The following is a 20033-nucleotide window of genomic DNA, read 5'->3' as shown; positions in this document are numbered from 1 at the left end:
CCCCCCCCCCGGCCAGGAAACTCATAAAACTTGGTATGGAATGAGAGATACAAATGCCTCTAACGACTTCTCCTTAATGTGATATCAATATCCCTATGGATTGCACGAGTTTCATAAAAAGTTGTGCTGCCAATACCACTTGATTCATTTTTTTATCATTCAACTCCAATATAACTTGGCCTCTGCTTCACGGTGGCATGAAACCAATATCATGCCATCGACGTGAAAGGGGAACAACAACGAGAAGTGAGAGATGGGCAATTACTCCACAACGGGGTGGCTTTGGTGCTCGATGAATCGTGTCCTCTAGTTTCCAACTTTGGACACCACACTGTGAACGACTAAGAACCTGAGATTGGAATGAGACAGGGCGGTTAGCAATGTTGCGAGATTGTACGGGGGGGAGACAACAGTGGGGGTAAATAGAGTTGATGGCGGCAGGTGAAAATGGAGAATGGAATGATCAGGGGTCGAACGAGTTGACCGAAATTGCGCGGATCGGTGAGCGGTGCTAGTGTTGACGTCGACTTTGTTCGTTTGGGAGGATGTATGTACCGAAATGCATCAGAAGTGTCGGGGGCGATGGGAAAAGTCAATTCCGCTTGAATGTCTCGGCTCCTTCTTCCAAGAAAGGAGTCCTATCCGTAAAAGATGGGAGTTTTGTGAAATGGCTTTATATGGAAATATATTGTTACGGAATCTGTGCTCCACCGCGTGGAACATTTATTGTAATTCAATAAGAATTTTATCCACAATTCAATTCAAAAAGAGAGAACGGATTTTTGGTAACATTTGAGTACTTTCTGGGCTTAAGTTGAAGAGAAGAAAATTGTCGCTGACTTTCAAGATCTTTCCAGACCTAGATTGACCTCGTAAGTCCTAATCAGTTCTCCGACGTAGTTTTCGGAGACCTTTCGAATCCTGAGTTCTTTTCGGCCCTGAGAAGTCCTCCTCTATACTACCTAGACCTTGGGATTTCACAAGGGGGTGGAGGGGGAAGGCATGTATGCGGAGGGTTGAAATTTGTACCTAACAAGGAGAGAGGGTTGCAGAATATATTTTAATCACCCTCATCTCTACCTTTGCATGCGGTGTTTAAATAAAAAATAGTGAACGTTGATTCTGTATTTATTGACCTTCCTGATGCCAATGAAACCCACGGAGGCGACGGAAAAAACGGAAAAAAAAATTTTTTTTCACTGGGTCAACGATCAGATCTTGCATTTCCTCATAGGGAAAGTCGAATTTCGGCAAAATTGAATTTTTTCGCCAAGTGAATGTTGATTTTGTATTTATTGGCCCCTCTAATGCCAATGAAACACTCGGAGGGGCCAGAAATGTCGAAATAAGAAAATTTTTTTTTCACCTGGGGCCAAAGTGTCATCTGGGATTTTGCATAGGGGTTTTGAAGAAATCAAACAATGTATAAAAAAAATCATCAATTTCTTGACTTTTTCGACCTTCTCTGACCACGCCATAAATACCTGAAAATCTTCTGTGCCATCTTTCCCCCCTCCACGGTGACGCAGCCGAAATCAATTGAAGAGGAAAGTGGTAGAACGAGATAAGTGAATTCCACTCTCAGACATTTTTTGAGAGCATCTCGAAATTCTAAGACGGCAATATTTCCCCGAAAAACCTTCTCCCTTTCGTAAACCCTGCAGAAGGGATTCTCGTGAAAATACGTCTACGTCCATTGAATTTGAGGATGTTCATGCATCCAGCCACTTCGCTATTGAATAACTACTGACACATTGCGGTACTGCGGGTTAAAACTTCCATCGATTTATAAATCGAATGACATGTCCCTGGAAATTAGTGACATGTCAAAGTGGAAGTCAAAACTTTACGATTCCGAAAAAATGATTTTTCCGACGAAAAATTGATTGTTTATAAATTATTTCCAGAAAATGCTCGTTATTTTCAAAAATTCAACTCTTAAATTATTCTATTAGTCTTCCTCCAAAATTGAAATTTCTAATTTTTTTCAGATTTTCAAAATATTTTTGAATTCAAATGCAGCTACACGGACGACATAATTTAATAGAAAAACCTATCGAATTCGTTAGAAAATTCTATTGAATTTCTATTGACCTGTGCTATTATAGTTTTTGGCCGATTCTATTGAAATGTTCAATAGAAAATATTCAGTAGAAAAAGTCAACAGAATTTAATTTTTCTATGTAACTTATTCTATTGAGATATTTTTTATAGAATTTCCCCGGCTCAAGTTTTTTCGTTTGATTTTCTTGATGAGAAGAAAAGAAAAATATAATGAAAAAACATTACAAAATTTGAGTCAAGTAAATTCTACAGAAAATATATGAAAAGAATAAGTTATATAGAAAAATCGAATTCTGTTGACTTTTTCTGTTCAATGTTTTCTATTGAACATGTCAATAGAATCAACCAAAAACTAATAGAAAGTTTAATAGAAATTCAATAGAATTTTCCAACGAATTCGATAGGTTTTTTAATAAAAATTTTCGTGCGTGTATTGCTTAATATTAAAAAATATTCTAACATTGTATTTGCCCTCCAATCGCAAGAAATTTAGTTTTTGAAAATTCATACCAATTTTTTCTCCCAGTGTAATTACACTTCAATTTCCATTAGAAGTGTCTCTCCACGTGAACATTGGAGATCAGCCCGGTTAATTGCAATCTCCCCATATCACCACACACAATGGCCAAATTGACTTAATGAGCCACCTCAGAAAGAACCCAGTCATCCACATTCTCTATATATCAATGGTGAACACAGTATGTACTCCACAAACAGGATTTGAGCGTTTATATACACAGGCGAACCCCAGTGAAACTCGGTTTAATTATCGTACCTCCCACGAGTACATCTCTAAACTGCACATCTGCGTTTCCTCGGCAGAGAGATGCGGTAAAGGGCGAATTGAGGTAAAATAGAGGGGCACAAGGGGTACCGTTGATACATCACCTTGCCAGAAGGCAAACGGCAAGTCAACATTAGATGTACAACTAGAACTTGAGACTGAAATGCCCAATTAAATTCACATCATTAAATAGAATCTCTCAATGACAAAGACCAACGGCGATGAGGGATTTTACTTACTCAATTCGCTCCTTTACATTCATTGAATTTCGGGGAGAATTTTCCCCAATGGGATCTGTTAAACCAAGTTTCACAAACTCAAGTAGACGCCTTTGGTATCGCTCTTCGACAGTAGCTCGTTCGCTCCATTAATTATCAGGGGGAAGTTTGGTGGGTAACTGGGCTTAACGAGACTCTACCCTGTGCTCCCACTTGGCCAGACTTCTCCCTTGACACTTTTTAGCGTCAAGTTCTCGGAGAATATGTAATTATCAGAGAGTAAAAGAGTCAGGGGGTAATCTACTTGAAGTTGTTATTGTTTTTTGAAAAGTTTTATGATGGATTTTTTGCCTCTTCTGTTGCAGTGACGAAATTCATTCGGATTGGAATCGCCGACAAAAACGACAATCCACCTTACTTTGACAAGAGCCTCTACGAGGCTGAGGTAGATGAGAATGAGGACATTCAACACACTGTACTCACTGTCACCGCCAAGGATCACGACGAATGTAAGTGATTTATTTTAATTATTTCATTTTTGAAAATTTCATACCGCTCATATAAATTTATTTAACCCTCGATCACTGGCATTCGGCGGTCAGCCTTCATCCGTCGCATGGTTAGCGCAGCGCCGCCGGGTTACACCGAGCGCGCTGTTGCCACCGTGGCGCTTAACGCTGTGCGCGCATTTCAAGTGTTGCAGTGAATATAGCAACACTGCCGCTCGAGGGGTCGACAGAGATTGACTCGCACCGGGCGGCGCGGCGCCGTTTTTCTGTCCGTTCAACGTTTCTTCTCTTTTTTTAGCTAAACAAATTTCCCGAGAAATAACAGACAACGTCAATGTTTAATAAAGGATTTATTAAACATTTAATTTAGGATTGAACTAGGAACTCTAATTTTTTCAGAATTTCCAAGCGTCGAGAAACACGCAAAAATATAAAGAAAAAAAAACGGCCGGCGCCGTGCGCATTGAGCGAGTGATTGAGAGTTGAAAACCCCCTTCATTAAGCCATCATGCTGTTCCCATTAACAATACTAATAATTGTTAGGCAGAGGATACAAATAAAAATCACATCTGCCTTTGACCCACAACGTTTCGAGAGATAAATTTACTACTATTTTTTTCAAAACTAAAAAACAACAAATACCTATCGGCACAAAAAAAATTTACGGTCGAGTGATTTTCATTCATTTTCTTTTTAGATTTCTCACTTCATTTAACAGAAAATTGACGAAAATCTGTATTATTCACTGCAGAATATCAAAATTATTTTTTAAAATTATTTATAATATCAAAATTCTCGAATTGACATTTTCTCATTTCTTATTCAAGAGTTAATAGAATCAAAAGAAAGAGTAAATAAGATTACAAACTGTGGGAAACTGAAAAACAAACAATTCCTGAATTAGGAATACAGAAATTAGCTTCGGAAATTGACGAATTAAATTTTCGATGGAAATCTCTTTAATTAAACAGGAATTCAAATCTCTGATTCACGGATTGTTCCAAAAACAACAACCGTGGAGTTGTGGATGATTGCGTTTGTATTTGACGAATCAATATTATTCACCATTATTCATGAGATTCGTGCAGTTAATTCCAATAATTGAAATGAAATTGATTAATGTAAATGTTTGACGGAATATACCAATTTGAATTCTGAATAATTAATAAGGCAGTGCATACCCCTTATTCCTCGCGTTTTATTCAGAATTTACGATCTCGTTTGTTTATTCACGAAAATTTGATGGATATCTCCGCAATGAACGATTTATAGCTCAATCCTACAGATTTACTATTTCATTCAGGTTTTGTATGGCATTTTTTACTATCACGAACGTAGAGTTGAAAATACTGCGTATGTATTTTTTCATTTAAAAAAATAATAGATCCGAAACATGTCACATGCGATGAAAAGACATTGTGATGATAAAATTTCATGCAAACCCCCAACAGAATATTTCAACCTGTACACAGAAAAACCTAAACGTAAATTTCGATTCCATAAACGTAATTTACTATTTCGTATTCGGTAAATTGCGCTTAAAGTTACCGTAAATTACGATGATTTTTTTCGTATTTTACATTTACTTATCCGCAATACATCCGTAATAGATTTGAATGAAGCGATAGAAATGCGATGATTTGATATCCTGTTGCATAATCAAAATAGATATGAATAATTGAATCAACACTCCAATCCCCTGAAAAAAGAGAGAGACAAACTAATTGCGTTCCACACAAAAAATCGTTGTTCATGAGTTTGAATTAATTATTAATTGATTAAAAATTAGAATGGTATGCATCTGTTGTTGTTGATAGATCTATTCAATAGTCCATAGGTAAGTGCCAAAATGCTTCTGGAATAGAAAAATAATTTCAATTCAAGATCAATCAGTTTTATTCTAAGGATATTAACGGTGTTTGTTAAATTTCGTGCATAGCAAAAGAAGAATCATTTACGCCTAACCTTATTTCTGAATATAACGACTAGACTAAAATTTCTACAAGAACTTTTTTATAGCTATCATTCTCCGTACAAAAAAGGTCTCCATCTAATTTTGCTATCTCCGTTAATTTCAAAATATGCCGAGACAACTCAATGTGAAAAGAAATCGATTCTACTCATTATATTACGTTCCTAATACTATAGACAAAAATTGATTTGAAATGAATCATGATCTAATGTGGAAAAAAGCTATTTCAAGCGCAAAACACGATGTTTTTTTCACAAATTATGCGTAAGAAAATCGTTAAATCGTAAATTACGTTTAGCAAAACGTAATTTACGTTTAGGTTTTTCATGTGTGTAGTAAATGAATGTTCTCATGATTTTATCGAATTATCAGAGACGTTCAAAATTAATAAACTTCATTAATTACTTTCCGCTACGTGCCACGACATCCCCAATATAAAATTGAATCTTCACATTCCCCGATAATTTGCGCCCCCCGAAATATTTCATCACTCACTGTTAAAATTTCACTCCCGACAGCCTCGCGTATTCGATATGAGATCACAAGCGGTAACCTAGGTGGTGCATTCGCGGTGAAGAACATGACTGGGGCAATTTATGTTGCGGGTGCGCTGGATTACGAAACGAGGAAGCGGGTAAGTGCAAACGAGGCGGAAGAAAAAATCTATACACCGCGATTATTTTCCTCCACATGCCAATTTGATGGAAAAAAATACAGGAGAAGTTAAATCGACAGAAATGCCAATAACAGTCGTTATCAATTGCTGGCGTGTTCTCTGACTCGGAGACATTCATTTCATGTACTTTTTCCATTCATTCGCAGTACGAGCTCAAATTAACAGCATCAGACAACCTCAAGGAGAACTACACAACAGTCGTTATTCATGTTAAAGATGTTAATGATAATCCACCAGTGTTTGAACGCCCAACTTACAGAACACAAATCACTGAGGAGGATGACAGAACTTTGCCGAAACGTGTTCTTCAGGTTTGTTATCGTTTTACCGTGAAAAGTTTAATTTAATTTGATGGAATGGGTACATTAGGTGATGAGATGAACTTTGGGGGAGTTTAATACTGGGTAAATGAGGGGAAACTCGAGTTATTTTATTGTTATCTCCAGCTTTCAATTCAGTATTTCATTCTTGGGTAGAAAAACACCTCTCTGCAGCCAGAGAAATTCTTCATTTGAGTTACATAAACTTTATTTGAATCAAACAAATGGTCTGAATCGTATTTGCTTTTTTATTCACAGCAAACGAATACTTTGTTCGAAAATAAACAGAAGTTGATTGAATCGAGATAAGGATTTCTTATTTGCATCTTATGGTTGCAATATTTTCATTGAAATAAATATACGAGTTGATTTATTTCTAACGAAAAATTTGTTCCATGAAGAATTTGAAGTAAACAGTTTTATTCCATCCGAAATCATAATTTCTCCGGATATGAGTATGAACAGAGCCAAATGATGACCAATTTATCGTTATTGTCCAGAAGTTATTACATTCGAATTCACTCGATAAATTTTTCTAGTACATCTTCATGGTTTTGCTACTTATTTTAGTCCTTCACGGAAAAAAAATATCCTCGAAGTGGGTATGTAATATACTGGAATCCGATATATTTATATAACATATAAAATGGATTCTCAGTCGATATTGGGATAAATTCATTATCTGGGTAATTGTATACGTCAAATTGGTGACTCAAAGCGAAGAGGAAAAAGGAATGGAAACAAAAATAAAAAAGTGACACAATTATATTGTGATGAAGTGCAAGTTTGGGGCCTTCCAAACCTCCACCTCGTGCAGTGACTCGGAGCAGTCCTCAGAGTGAGGAGCTCAATGGCCTCCCAGAATGTCCCAAAGTACGACCAATTGCCCCTTGAAACCCACTAGTACTTCGCAAAACCCCCAATTGCCAGCCGAAAAGGCGAATCCGCGGAGAAAGAAAGTATGAAAATATTTCCCTGAGTGCTGCTCGTGATTATTGCCCGATCTCACTTAAATTCGGACGGCGCGTCGTCAGTACATGCCGTCTCTTATAGACGCAACGTACAATATTTCAATGCGAGGAAGTCCCCAGAATATTATTCCGGAATTGAGGATAAAATATTCCGGATTCCGGAATTTTATTCTGGAATCGAGCATTAAATATTTCGGATTCCAGAATTGAGGATGAAGTATCCCCGGAATATTATTTCGGAATCCAGAATATACTAATACTCTGGAGTCAGGAATATGTGTATTTCTAAATATCACATTCGAGGATAATGTTTTTCCTTGTTAACGAAAAGCGTTGACAGCCTGAGTTATTACAAGTACTCGTCCTTCCGTAAACACCAATCTAAATGAATGAGCGAATCACTAAAAAGTTGCGCAATAAACGCAACGTCCATTACAACATTGGAGCATTTGCCTAATTACAAGAATGTTGATAACATCCAAAGGTTCAAATTACTATCAACTCCAAGAAATCCCTCCCAGTCTTTAATCATTGACAAATCCGTAGCAAGCCATCTCAATTATCCAGAAGGCGCCCAGTAATTCATCGCGCATTACGAGTATTCTGAAAGAAACTAAAACTTCCCTGAAATTATCCACTTAAACTCCCCTTATTACACGAGTGAACATCAAAGAAAGCAGTTGAGAATTTTTAATACCAGCATTCAAGGTACCTTGAGCCCTCAATTGCAGCAATTTGAAATCAGAAATATTCCAAAGTTTGAGAAACTCCTTACATTTGCAGAATTACCCAGAAATTATACTCCCTTGGTACACTCATCTCATCTCATCATTAAACCAAATTGTGGAATAACTAAAACTCAAAGTTTCGTTGCATCTGGGGAAATTTGTGAATTTAATAATGTTTACAATCCAGGTACTGGCAACGGACGGCGATAAGGACAGGCCCCAGAATATTGTTTACTTCCTGACCGGTCAGGGAATTGATCCCAACAATCCGGCAAACAGCAAGTTCGATATAAATCGTACAACTGGGGAAATTTATGTTTTGAAGGTAAACACATCGATTTTCCCAATCTCCCTTCCTCCAACTTGCCGAGTTATTTATTCTCCTTGTTCTGAGTGCCATCTGTTGTTTCAAAAGTTCCCAAAGTACTTCTTCTTCTTTCTACTTTTCCGATTGTTTTTCTTTTATTGTCCCTCACATTATTGAATTAATGGTTCTTCCAGCCACTGGACAGAGATCAACCCAATGGCAGACCCCAGTGGAGATTTACGGTGTTTGCTCAAGACGAGGGTGGCGAGGGTCTCGTTGGTTATGCTGATGTCCAAGTAAATCTCAAGGACATCAACGATAATGCACCCATCTTCCCGCAGGGTGTTTATCATGGAAATGTCACGGAGAATGGCACATCAGGTCATTATTCATATTGTACAAATTCTGAGATTGATGGATACTGCAGTGAGAAAAAATTCTAATGCCTGGACCGTATTTACTTGAGACAAGCAATTTTCCTTCAATCGGTTAATTCTCACAGATATCTGAACTCATGGGGCTCGAGAAATGTCTCGTGCTCTAAAATATTCTTGCTTTCAAGTATGATTTCGTCGCAAATGAACTCACTCAAATCGCGTGGAAGAATCGTCTATCTTCAAGTATTCATTGTTTTCATGATTTTTGTTATACACTTCCAATGTTTCGATACACTGTTAGAAATTTCTTGAAATTGCAGTCGCCGTCATCTAAATTTGCGATAGTATGAGATTGAATTCAATTTCAGGTGAAAGCGTTCACAAAATTTCTTATTCGTCTTGAAAATTCAAGAAAATTGGGGTTTTCGTGTCTAAGAATCCTTGATTTTTCAGTGAAAGCTTGAATTTCCAAACTCATCGTGATGTATTTTAATTATTTTATTATAATTATTATAATTATTTTATTTTTGAAAATTTTCAACCGCTCGTATAAATTTATTTAAAAACCTCCTTCATTAGGTAATTTTTAAAGTTTTTCAGTGCATTATGCCGTCACCATTAGCAATACTAATAATTACTAAGCAGAGGATATAAATAAAAACCACACACTGTTAGAAATTTCTTGAAATTTCAGTCAACGTCATCTGAATTTTTGATGTTGTGAGGTCGAATTAAATTTCAAATGAAAGCGTTCGCTAAATTTCTCATTCATCTTAAAAATTAAAGAAAGTTAGATTTTTCACATTCAACAATCATTGATTTTTCAATGAAAGCTTGAATTTTCAAACTCATCGTGAAAATTGAACATCACATGGAATACAATTTTCAATAAATTGAGAATTCAGAAAAGTCGCTTGAATTTTTGAAATTTTCAATGTTATTCAGTGCCGTATGGACCTGAAAATTGAGAATTACTTGAATATTCAAGAAATTAACTGATTCGTCAATGGAGAGATATACAGAAATTTCATGTCACTTCGTCGTAGTTAAATTTGAGTATATATGGTCTACATATTAGGAAATTTTTCTCTCAGTGTACTTATCGCAAAAATAAGTTGAAAAAAATATGTTGATTTCGGAGAATTGGAAATTCTGGAAGGTAATCGTAGTTTTTGCGCTGACGGGGAGTGGAGTTTCTTCTGTTCAGAACTTTTTTGAGGGGGGAATCGTCTTGGGAATGGTGAGAATTTTTGTGGGAGATCGGAGAGAGAGGAAAAATAGTTTGTTTGCATTAAATAAACTTCATTTGAATAAAGTACATGAAATTATTCATAGAGTTCGTAATAAAGAGTTTTATTTCATTCGAATGCGTAATTTCCACGGTCGCGTAATTATGAATTATTATGAGGCGCTTTGAACGCTTTTATCTTATTTTTTAGTAGCGAGAAGAGTATTTCATACTTAACACAAAGATGAGTAGATAAAAAATATGTTCATTCCGGGGAATTGGGAATTTACATTTTTCAAAAAAATTGTAGTTTTTGCGTTGACGGTGAGACATTTCTTCGGTTTAGTACTTTTTTGAGGGGAAAATCGTCTTGGGAATGGCGAAATGTTTTATGGGGAAGTGGAGTGAGAGGGGAAATAGTTTATTTGGAGAATAAAATGGGGTTAATTTCATTCAAGTCCGTAGTTTCCATGGGCATCCAATATTTCTACCTTGTTATGCACTTCCAATGTTTCAATATATAATATATTCATGATATAACGCGAACGATAGTGATAAATGAGAATTTATTCGAGATCCGTGAAGCGCAAACCTTCTGAGGTTTAAGGCGTTGAAAATAATTTACATCTCTCAAGTAAATGTGGTCTACACATTTGGAAATTTTTCTCTCAGTGTATTTTATGGAGATGTAGTGAAAGGATATTTGTCGATTCCCCTCCAACTTCAGTTCTTTGAACATATCTGGGAACTGGTTCTTTTACCACTCTCATCACTCTGATAAGAAGTGATGTGAGAGGAATTATAAAAAGGATCCCTTGTACCTGATGAAAAGGTCTTCCCACATTTTTCTCGATTGATGCGGTAGAAGAATATTGAAGCCAATGGAAAGATGTTCCGGATAGTAATGAGTAATTTTCAAAATAACTCAGTCGAGCGCTTGGGGAATTCATCATTCTCTCTGAAACATCTTGCAATTTTCTTCAATCTTCTAGGCCTTCACTTCATCAATCTGGAACATGTTTGAACCAAGAGCTCTTTTAATTCTAGAAATCTATTCTTTTCCCTGTGTTCCACTTCAATACAAAATTCACATCGGTGCAGTTAAGGGGAGATAGCAATGGAGTGCTGATGTGTTTATTACTTCAGTTTTAATTTTAAATAAAAATAAAAAATTAGGTTTCAATTTTTTTTATTGACGGAATCTTTAAAAGTAAATTTTTTTTTATTGAAGAATCTTTGTGACGCAATTCTCAATCGATAAACTTAAATTTTAGTGTACTCATACAGTACATATGCAAAAATATAATTAAATGAGGCTTTTTAAAAATCTTCATTCCTTGATTTTTGGGGTTTTTCTCTCGAAATTGTTGAAGGCGAAAAAATCTGAATAATTGTTTAAATTAGATTATATAATAAATAATTAAGGTATGAATTTTTCCCGATTTTTCGCATCATATTTTTTAAAACAGATAGGAGTATTTAACTCTTATCTTTTCAAGATTTTCGAGTTCAGCAAATTAAAAAAAAATTCTACAAACTCAAAAAATGTTTAGATTATGTGACGCAAAATTCGGGTCAATCGGTTGAAAATTGCATCATAAAGACACTTCTAAAGATTTTTCTCCTCTAAAGCATCTTTCTGATAATTAAAAAACTAAAACTTAATTTTTTCTTATTTTTTCCATTAAACCTAAAGTAGTACCTCCCCAACACGATAGATTAAGATCCCAGGGGTTGAGAAATTTCAGTGCGGTCTCCCCTCAATCCAAATAGCTTGAATTAATTCATTTAATCCTACAAACAGGAATGTTGGTAATGACAATGACCGCCATCGACTACGACGACCCAAGCGAGGGAACAAATGCCAAGCTAATCTACTCAATCGAGAAGAACGTAATCGAAGAGGAGACGGGCTCCCCGATTTTCGAAATCGAGCAAGAAACAGGTGTCATAAAAACCGCAGTCTGTTGTCTCGACAGAGAGCGAACACCAGATTATTCCATACAGATAGTCGCAGTGGATGGTGGATCGTTAAAGGGTGCGTATATCAATTTTTTACGATACCTTCATAAATTTTCCATGATGTCTATGACCGTTAAAACCAACGGTACGATAAAAAAGAATCGTTAACGGTAAAAAAGAACATGGCAACGATCCTCTATGTTGTGATCGTGTTTCAGGTACGGGTACTGCATCGATACGAGTGAAAGATATAAATGACATGCCACCACAATTCACCAAGGACGAGTGGTTCACAGAAGTGGATGAAACTGAGGGAACGACTCTACCGGAAATGCCGATTCTCACAGTCACTGTACATGACGACGACGAGACCAACAAATTTCAGTACAAGGTATGGAAAAAGTTAGACGCGAATAAAATTTCTCTTTTCGTACTTCTGGACGATAAGCTGTGAAAAATAAGGCGAAAACGAGTGGAAAAAAAGTACTGCTTCCTAGTTTTTCTTTTGTCGTTTTTTTTTATCTACTTTGATGTTCTTTTTCCTTATCTTCCCTTCACTTTAGGTGCATTCGTGCTTGATGCAAATGGCCAAGTTACTTCTTCCCTTTTTTGCGTGTGATTCGACTCTTACTATTCATGATGTTTTTTAGGTGCTTGACAATAGTGGATTTGGAGCAGACAAGTTCACTATGGTAAGAAACAATGATGGCACTGGCTCGTTGAAAATCGTACAGCCATTAGACTTTGAGGATCAACTCCAGAGTAATGGATTTCGATTCAGAATTCAAGTCAACGACAAGGTAAAACACTGCTGCACTTTGAGTTGTTGAACTAGTTTATAAAGCGTGAAATTAAATTTTCAAAGTTTAATCAACATTCTGGTTATCCCTGAAGGGTGAGGACAATGATAATGACAAGTACCATGTGGCCTACTCGTGGGTTGTCGTTAAGCTGAGGGACATTAACGACAATCAGCCACAATTTGAAAAAGCAAACATTGAAACAACTGTACTTGAGGACGCAAGCGTTGGCAATAGTTTAGAAACATTTAGAGCCACTGATCCGGATCAGGGCGGCAAGAGCAAAGTGTCTTACGCTATAGACCGGAGTTCAGACCGCAAACGACAGTTTCACATCAACGAAAATGGCACAGTCACTATTCAACGAAGTCTCGACCGCGAGGAAACACCACGACATCAAGTAATTTATCACTTTTTTTCTACACAGAAAAAAATTAACGTAAATTATGTTCACGAAGTCGGTTTTTGCGCTTCGAGTTGAAGCCAAATTACTTCAACTTAATTTACGATTTCGAAATCGTAAAATACGCGTCAAATTAGGCTTAGAACACGTAATTTACGTTTAGGTTTCTCTGTATGTACTTTTATCTAGAGAAAATCGAAATAACGTTAAACTTGGACTATAAAATCCTTCGAAGCCAAGTGGTTCCTAAAGATCGAGATAATTTTCAGGTAAAAATTCTCGCAATAGACGATGGAATTCCGCCAAAAACAGCCACTGCAACGTTAACCGTCATCGTACAAGACATTAACGATAATCCACCCACATTCCTGAAGGATTACAGACCCGTGCTCCCTGAATTTGCAACACCAAGGAGAGTAGTTGAAATTTTGGCAACCGACAACGACGACAGGTCAAGAAGCAATGGGCCACCCTTCACATTCCGCATGGATCCAAATGCAGATGACATAATCAGAGCAAGTTTCAAAGTTGAGAGTGATAACAAAGGGGCTAATGGAGATGGAATGGCCATTGTGTCGTCACTGAGGACTTTCGACAGAGAACAGCAGAAGGAATATTTAATACCTATTATTATCAAAGACTCGGGAAACCCACTGATGGCTGGTACAAGTACTCTGACTGTTGTCATTGGTGACATTAATGACAACAAGATGCAGCCGGGCTCGAAAGACATCTTTGTGTACAATTACGCGGTAAGTTGACTTCCAAATAATCAAATGAATTCTATTCATAGCAATTCTGAAAAACAATTGTTTCACTTCTCGCGATGCGCCACAAATCAAAACGTAAAAATATTATTCCTGAAAAATCCATTGAAATAGAAAGAGTATTACCATCTCTTTGACGATATGAAAGCATGAAGAACGTTTCACCGAGAAAACCAATATTCCAGATATTCTTATTGGATTGCCGGGGATTCTCTCACAACATTTTGATTCACGAATTTCCTCCTCATTCCACACAGATCCAATATTATTTTTCCACCTGTTTATGCGGAAAACATTCCTCAACAAAAAGAGAAATAAAATGACAAAGCTGCGCGCTCGATTATAGCTCCTCATCTGCAATTGACTACTGCAATTGCATTTTTTTTATCAATGAGGATAATTATTGTTGCTAATAAATTGGCAATTTGCTTCCGAATGGGTTCTCTTTTTTAATTCTTATTTCGCTATTCTCTTCTTGTATATTTTCACGTCGTAGTACTATCATCAATTGAAATGTCATTAAAATTTTGTCAAATTTTGTACCAAGGAAACCTTTTTTGTTAAAAATAGTTTTTTCTCTTTGTGCACAATATATATACATATGTACAAACACCATCTAAAAATCGCCTATTCACATTTTCACATTCACGAATCCTATATTGACCCTCATTATACCCATCATGACCCATAATCTTAACCTTATGGCCCTCAGACGCTTAATCTGACCCTTGTGACCCTAATTTTCATCACCAGAAGTCGATTTGGATTTTTATAATATAGGGAAATATATTGAGACTCTCATTTTGAAGACCTTTGTGGCCCTTAGTTTATGACCTCCATGACCCTTATTTGGAGCCTTAATTTGATCTTTGTGATCCTTAATCTGACCCTTGTAATCCTCATTTGGATCCTCAATCTGACCCTTATTGTAACTTTCCTGACGTTTATTTAAGCCCTTGTGATCCGTATTCTGACCGTCATGACCTTTAATTTGACCCTTGTAACCCTTAATATGATCGTGACACTTATTCTGTCTCCCATGATCCTTACTCTGACCCTATTGACCCCCATGGTCCTTATTCTGATCCTCATGAGCCTTCTTTTGACCATCGTAACGCTTATTCTGACCATCATGACCCTTAATTTGACCCTCATAACCCTTAATATGACTGTTGTGACACTTATTCTGTCTCTCATGGCCCTTACTCTGATCCTATTAACCCTCACGACCCTTATTCTGACCCTCATGATCCTTCTTTGGAGCCTCGTAACCTTTATTCTGACCGTCATGACCCTTTATTTGACCCTCATGACCCTTATTTTGATCCTTGCCATCCTCGATTTTAGTCTTAATCTCTAGTACCAAATTTCCATCACCACAAGTCGATTTGGATTTTTATAATATAGAGAGATGTAGTTACACTAACAAAAAAAAATTGGAAACTTACGTGAACTCTTCTTTACAGGGACAATCTCCAGACACTGAAATAGGTCGTGTTTATGTTTATGATCTGGATGACTGGGACTTGCCAGATAAGAAATTCTACTGGGAGGGTCTTGAACACGCACAATTCAAACTAGACGAGGATTCCGGGATGATTTCAATGAAATCAGGAACCCACGATGGCAAATATCACCTGAGATTCAAAGTTTATGACAGAAAGCACACGCAGACTGATGTGCCAGCTAATGTAACTGTAACTGTGAAAACAATACCCCACGATGCTGTACTCAACTCCGGCTCTATCCGCATAGCTGGAATATCCGACGAGGATTTCATTCGCGTGTGGAATTACAAGGATTCTAAAGTGACGCGAAGCAAGGCTGATCTGTTTAGAGATAAACTAGCTAATTTATTGGACATTGATAGGGACAATGTTGATGTGTTTAGTGTACAGATGAGAAGAAAGCATCCACCAGTGACTGACATAAGATTTGCAGCGCACGGTTCACCTTATTACAAGCCAGTTAGATTAAACGGTATTGTTCTCATGCATCGCGAGGAAATTGAGAGAGATGTTGGAATCAACATCACAATGGTGGGGATCGATGAGTGTCTGTACGAGAATCATATGTGCCAAGGAAGTTGTACTAATACTCTCGATATTAATAATTTACCGTACATGGTGAATGCTAATAAGACTGCACTAGTTGGAGTTCGTGTTGATGTGATTGCACAGTGCACTTGTGGTGCGAGAAACTTCAGTACAACTGAGTCGTGTCGGACGAGTCCGTGTTACAATGGGGGTAGGTGCATCGAGGGACGATTTGGATTAACGTAAGTCAAATATTGGGCGAATTAAGAGGAGCAAGTGACTTTAGTTGTTACTTCCGTCGACAATGATAAAGTGATATTTAAGCTCTCAAGTACGGCGTCTGTACGTCGTGTGGACCGGTGCGAAAATGCGTGATTGTTTTCAGAATTGAATACTTCGGAAACTTGCAGATAATGCAATCGGACCAACATCTTACGAACGTCAATAGTAGCTTCAGGGATAGCCATGTTCATAAATCATAATTACTGTTAAATTTTGAAGATGTCTTTTAGTCAATATCATTCTTCAATTTTTGATTATTTTAGTAATCATCAATTTAAATATTCAGATTCCGGACTATTTTAGTAATCAATAATTTAGGTAGCAAGATTTTCAATTATTTGGACCATTGGTAATCCCTTTTAAGAAATTAGAAGTATTTACTTAATGGAAAATTCACAGTTCCATATTATCAAATATTTAATTCATCATCAATCGCAAATTTAAATTAGTGATATCATACTATTTCTATATTTTCATGAGAATATTGAAACCTTTATCAATGTAAGTCACAAATTCCTTTAATATTGATGGCTATCCTTGTATAGCTTTAATCTCATATAGTTTTATAATTTTTCATCCATTGGAAGTCATCGAATCTCAGTGAGATTGAGCACAAGTTACCGAATAAGATATGCAGTTACTGTAATCTCGAATTCGATACTATTGAACATCTCGTTTTAAATTGTCCTTTAGCTCACAATCAACGCACGTCTTCGTTTTGTAACTTTCCCCAATTTATGGATCTCTTAGTAATATAAGCTTCAATACCAACTTTTATAGAAGCAAAAACTTTATACAAATTCACTTTAATTTGCCTAGCAGCTAGGCCTCATATAGATTTACTGGAAACTTCATTTCGCACTTCGCAAAATTTATTAGTTTCTGTACCTGATTATCTCCAGGGTTTGTACGTCCCTTAATGTCCCTTAACTTTAGTAATGATCTTCTCCATATTCAACAATTCAGTGACGCAAACAAATGTATATGTTTTAAAAAATCTGACTTTACTTATTATTAAAGCTATGTATTTTTAATTTTCCCCCTGCACACGCACGAAAAAATTTAATAGAACAACCTAGCGACATCGCTAGACAATTCTATTGGATTTCTGTTGAACTTTCTGCTAGTTTTTCAACGATTCTGTTGAGATATTTTCTATAGAAATTCCTCGGCTTAAATTTTCCAAGTTTTTCTCGTTCTGTTTTTCTTTTCTTTTCATCCAGAAAATCAAACAAAAAACTTGGAAAATGCGAGCCGAGGAAATTCTACAGAAAATATCTCAATAAAATAACTTGTATTGAAAAATTAAATTCTATTGACTTTTTCTGTTGAACATTTTCATAGAAACCCAATAGAATTATCTAGCGAATTCACAACGTTTTTCTATGAACGTTTTTCATGTGTGCAATGCGGATGTTTCCCAAATGCGAAAATAAAAATAAAGCAAATAAAATACTGCACAACTTTTCTTTTATTGGTGGCACTTATTTCTGAGGTAAATTTGTTGGACAGTTAAATGTTTGATTTAACACATCAAATATTCCCTTGCAGGTGCCAATGCCCAGCGGGTTACAATGGACCCAGATGTCAACAGACTACCAGAAGTTTCAAAGGCACTGGATGGGCTTGGTATCCGGCCCTAGAGATGTGTGACAATAGCCATCTTAGTTTTGAGTTTATCACACGAAGACCCGACGGTTTGTTACTCTACAATGGACCCATTGTACCACCAGAGCCTGATGAAATTATGGTTTCTGGTTAGTAAACAGTTGATAACTTTGGGGGAAATGGGGAGTTGGTTAATGTACGTTGGGGTTTGGAATTATTCGGTCATTTTTCATTGGTGGTTTTAGATTTTATATCTGTGGAGTTGGATCGGGGTGTTCCGAGGTTGCTGATTGATTTTGGTTCTGGTACTTTGGAGCTCAAGGTGAAGACCAAGAGGCCGTTGGATGATGGGGAGTGGCATCGATTAGATATTTTTTGGACTACAGAGGTGAGGATAAATTTCTTCTTCACCAATAGAGTCTTAAGTGAAGCAGGTCTCGTAGTGGAATTGATCACATCTATTTTTAATGGGAAAAAACAATAATCCCTTTCATTGGTGACTATTAGCCACTATGCAAATTCAACATAACACATCAATTCAACACATAATTTATTCAACACATACAGATCGGGCAGTGACACATACGGAAAAAATATTACGGAGTCCAGAATAATATTCCGAAATTCGCAATATTTTATGCTCAATTCCGGAATACCATTGCGGTACCCGGTACATATAATTTTCAAATGGATTCTCAGTGTATATTGGCGTAAATTCATTCTCTGCATGATAGTATACGTCAAATTGGTGACTCGAAGAGAAGAGGAAAAAGGAATGGAAACGAAAATAAAAAAGTGACACAATTATATTGTGACGAAGTGCATGTTTGGGGCTTCCCAAACCTCCCCCTCGTGTAGAGACTCGGAGGAGTCCTCAGAGTGAGGAGCTCAATGGCCTCCCAGCAACTTCAAACTGTTCAGGAGGTTGCTGGTGGCAATAATAATTCAAATCCCAAAAGAATGTTCCAAAATACGACCAATTGCCCCTTGAAACCCACTAATAATTCGCAAAACCCCAAATTGCCAGCCGAAAGGGCGAATCCACGGAGAAAGAACGTAGGAAAATACTTCCCTGAGTGGTCCTCGTGATTATTGCCCGATCTCACGTAAATTCGGACGGCGCGTCGTCAGTACATGCCATCTCTTATAGACGCAACGTACAATATTTCAATGCGAGGAAGTCTCCGGAATATTAATCCGGAATTGAGGATAAAATATGTCGGATACCGAATTATTGTTCTGGAATCGAGAATTAAATATTTCGGAGTTCGGAATCTCATTCCAGAATTGAGAGTGAAGTATCCCGGATAATGGAATATTCTTCCGAAATCCAGCATATGATATACCGGATTCAGAAATACACATATTCCTGATTCCAGAATATTATATACCGCATTCAATGCTATTTTTTTCTCTGCATCCCGAGTCGAGGATTTGGTTCTGATTGGACGTACACAGGTCTTTCAAGATCTCTCCAGACCTAGATGGACCTGGTAAGTCCTAATCAGTTCTGCGACGTACTTTTCCAGAGACCTTTCGAATCCTCAGTTCTTTTCGGTCCTGAGAAGTCCTCCTCGATGCTACCGAGAACGCGTGATTTTACGAGCGGGTGAAGGGGAAGGCATGTATGCGGAGGGTTGAAATTTGTAGCCAACGAGGAGACAGGGTTGCAGAATATATTTTAGCCACCCTCATCTCCCCGTTTGCAGGCGGTGTTTAAATAAAAAATAGTGAACGTTGATTCTGTATTTATTGACCCCCTGATGCCAATGAAACCCTCGGAGGTGACAGAAAAGGGGAAAAAAAATTTTTCATTTTCACGTGGGTCAAGGGTGAAAGTCGATTTTCGCCAAAATTGAATTTTTTCGCCAAGTGAAAGTTGATTCTGTATTTTCTAACAATTCTGATGCCAATGAAACCCCCGAAGGCGCGACAAAAGTCGAAATAAAATTTTTTTTTTCACCCCGAGCCAAAGAGTCAGATTTTCTGTTTTTCCAGAGGGAAAGTCGACTTTCGCCTAA

At 37.0% G+C, this 20033-nt stretch overlaps 1 protein-coding gene across 1 annotated transcript in view; it reads left to right on the top strand.

Annotated features, from left to right (window-relative positions):
• LOC107038111 (neural-cadherin) overlaps nt 1-20033 on the top strand; it is a 184098-nt gene that overhangs the window by 152525 nt on the left and 11540 nt on the right. The window contains exons 16-28 of the mRNA XM_029126109.1: nt 3432-3575; nt 6066-6181; nt 6370-6534; nt 8430-8567; nt 8744-8930; nt 11959-12192; nt 12335-12507; nt 12767-12916; nt 13011-13316; nt 13589-14071; nt 15553-16364; nt 17956-18161; nt 18258-18400. Of these exons, the coding sequence (XP_028981942.1) occupies nt 3432-3575; nt 6066-6181; nt 6370-6534; nt 8430-8567; nt 8744-8930; nt 11959-12192; nt 12335-12507; nt 12767-12916; nt 13011-13316; nt 13589-14071; nt 15553-16364; nt 17956-18161; nt 18258-18400 (3257 nt within the window). The remainder of the gene's footprint in view (nt 1-3431; nt 3576-6065; nt 6182-6369; nt 6535-8429; nt 8568-8743; nt 8931-11958; nt 12193-12334; nt 12508-12766; nt 12917-13010; nt 13317-13588; nt 14072-15552; nt 16365-17955; nt 18162-18257; nt 18401-20033) is intronic.

This window comes from Diachasma alloeum, unplaced genomic scaffold (genome assembly GCF_001412515.2).
Source record: "Diachasma alloeum isolate Michigan unplaced genomic scaffold, Dall2.0 Dall_scaffold_00277, whole genome shotgun sequence".
Classification (NCBI taxonomy): Eukaryota; Metazoa; Arthropoda; class Insecta; order Hymenoptera; family Braconidae; genus Diachasma; species Diachasma alloeum.
Note: the sequence above shows the minus strand (reverse complement) of the source record. Positions and strands in the feature narration are given on the sequence as shown.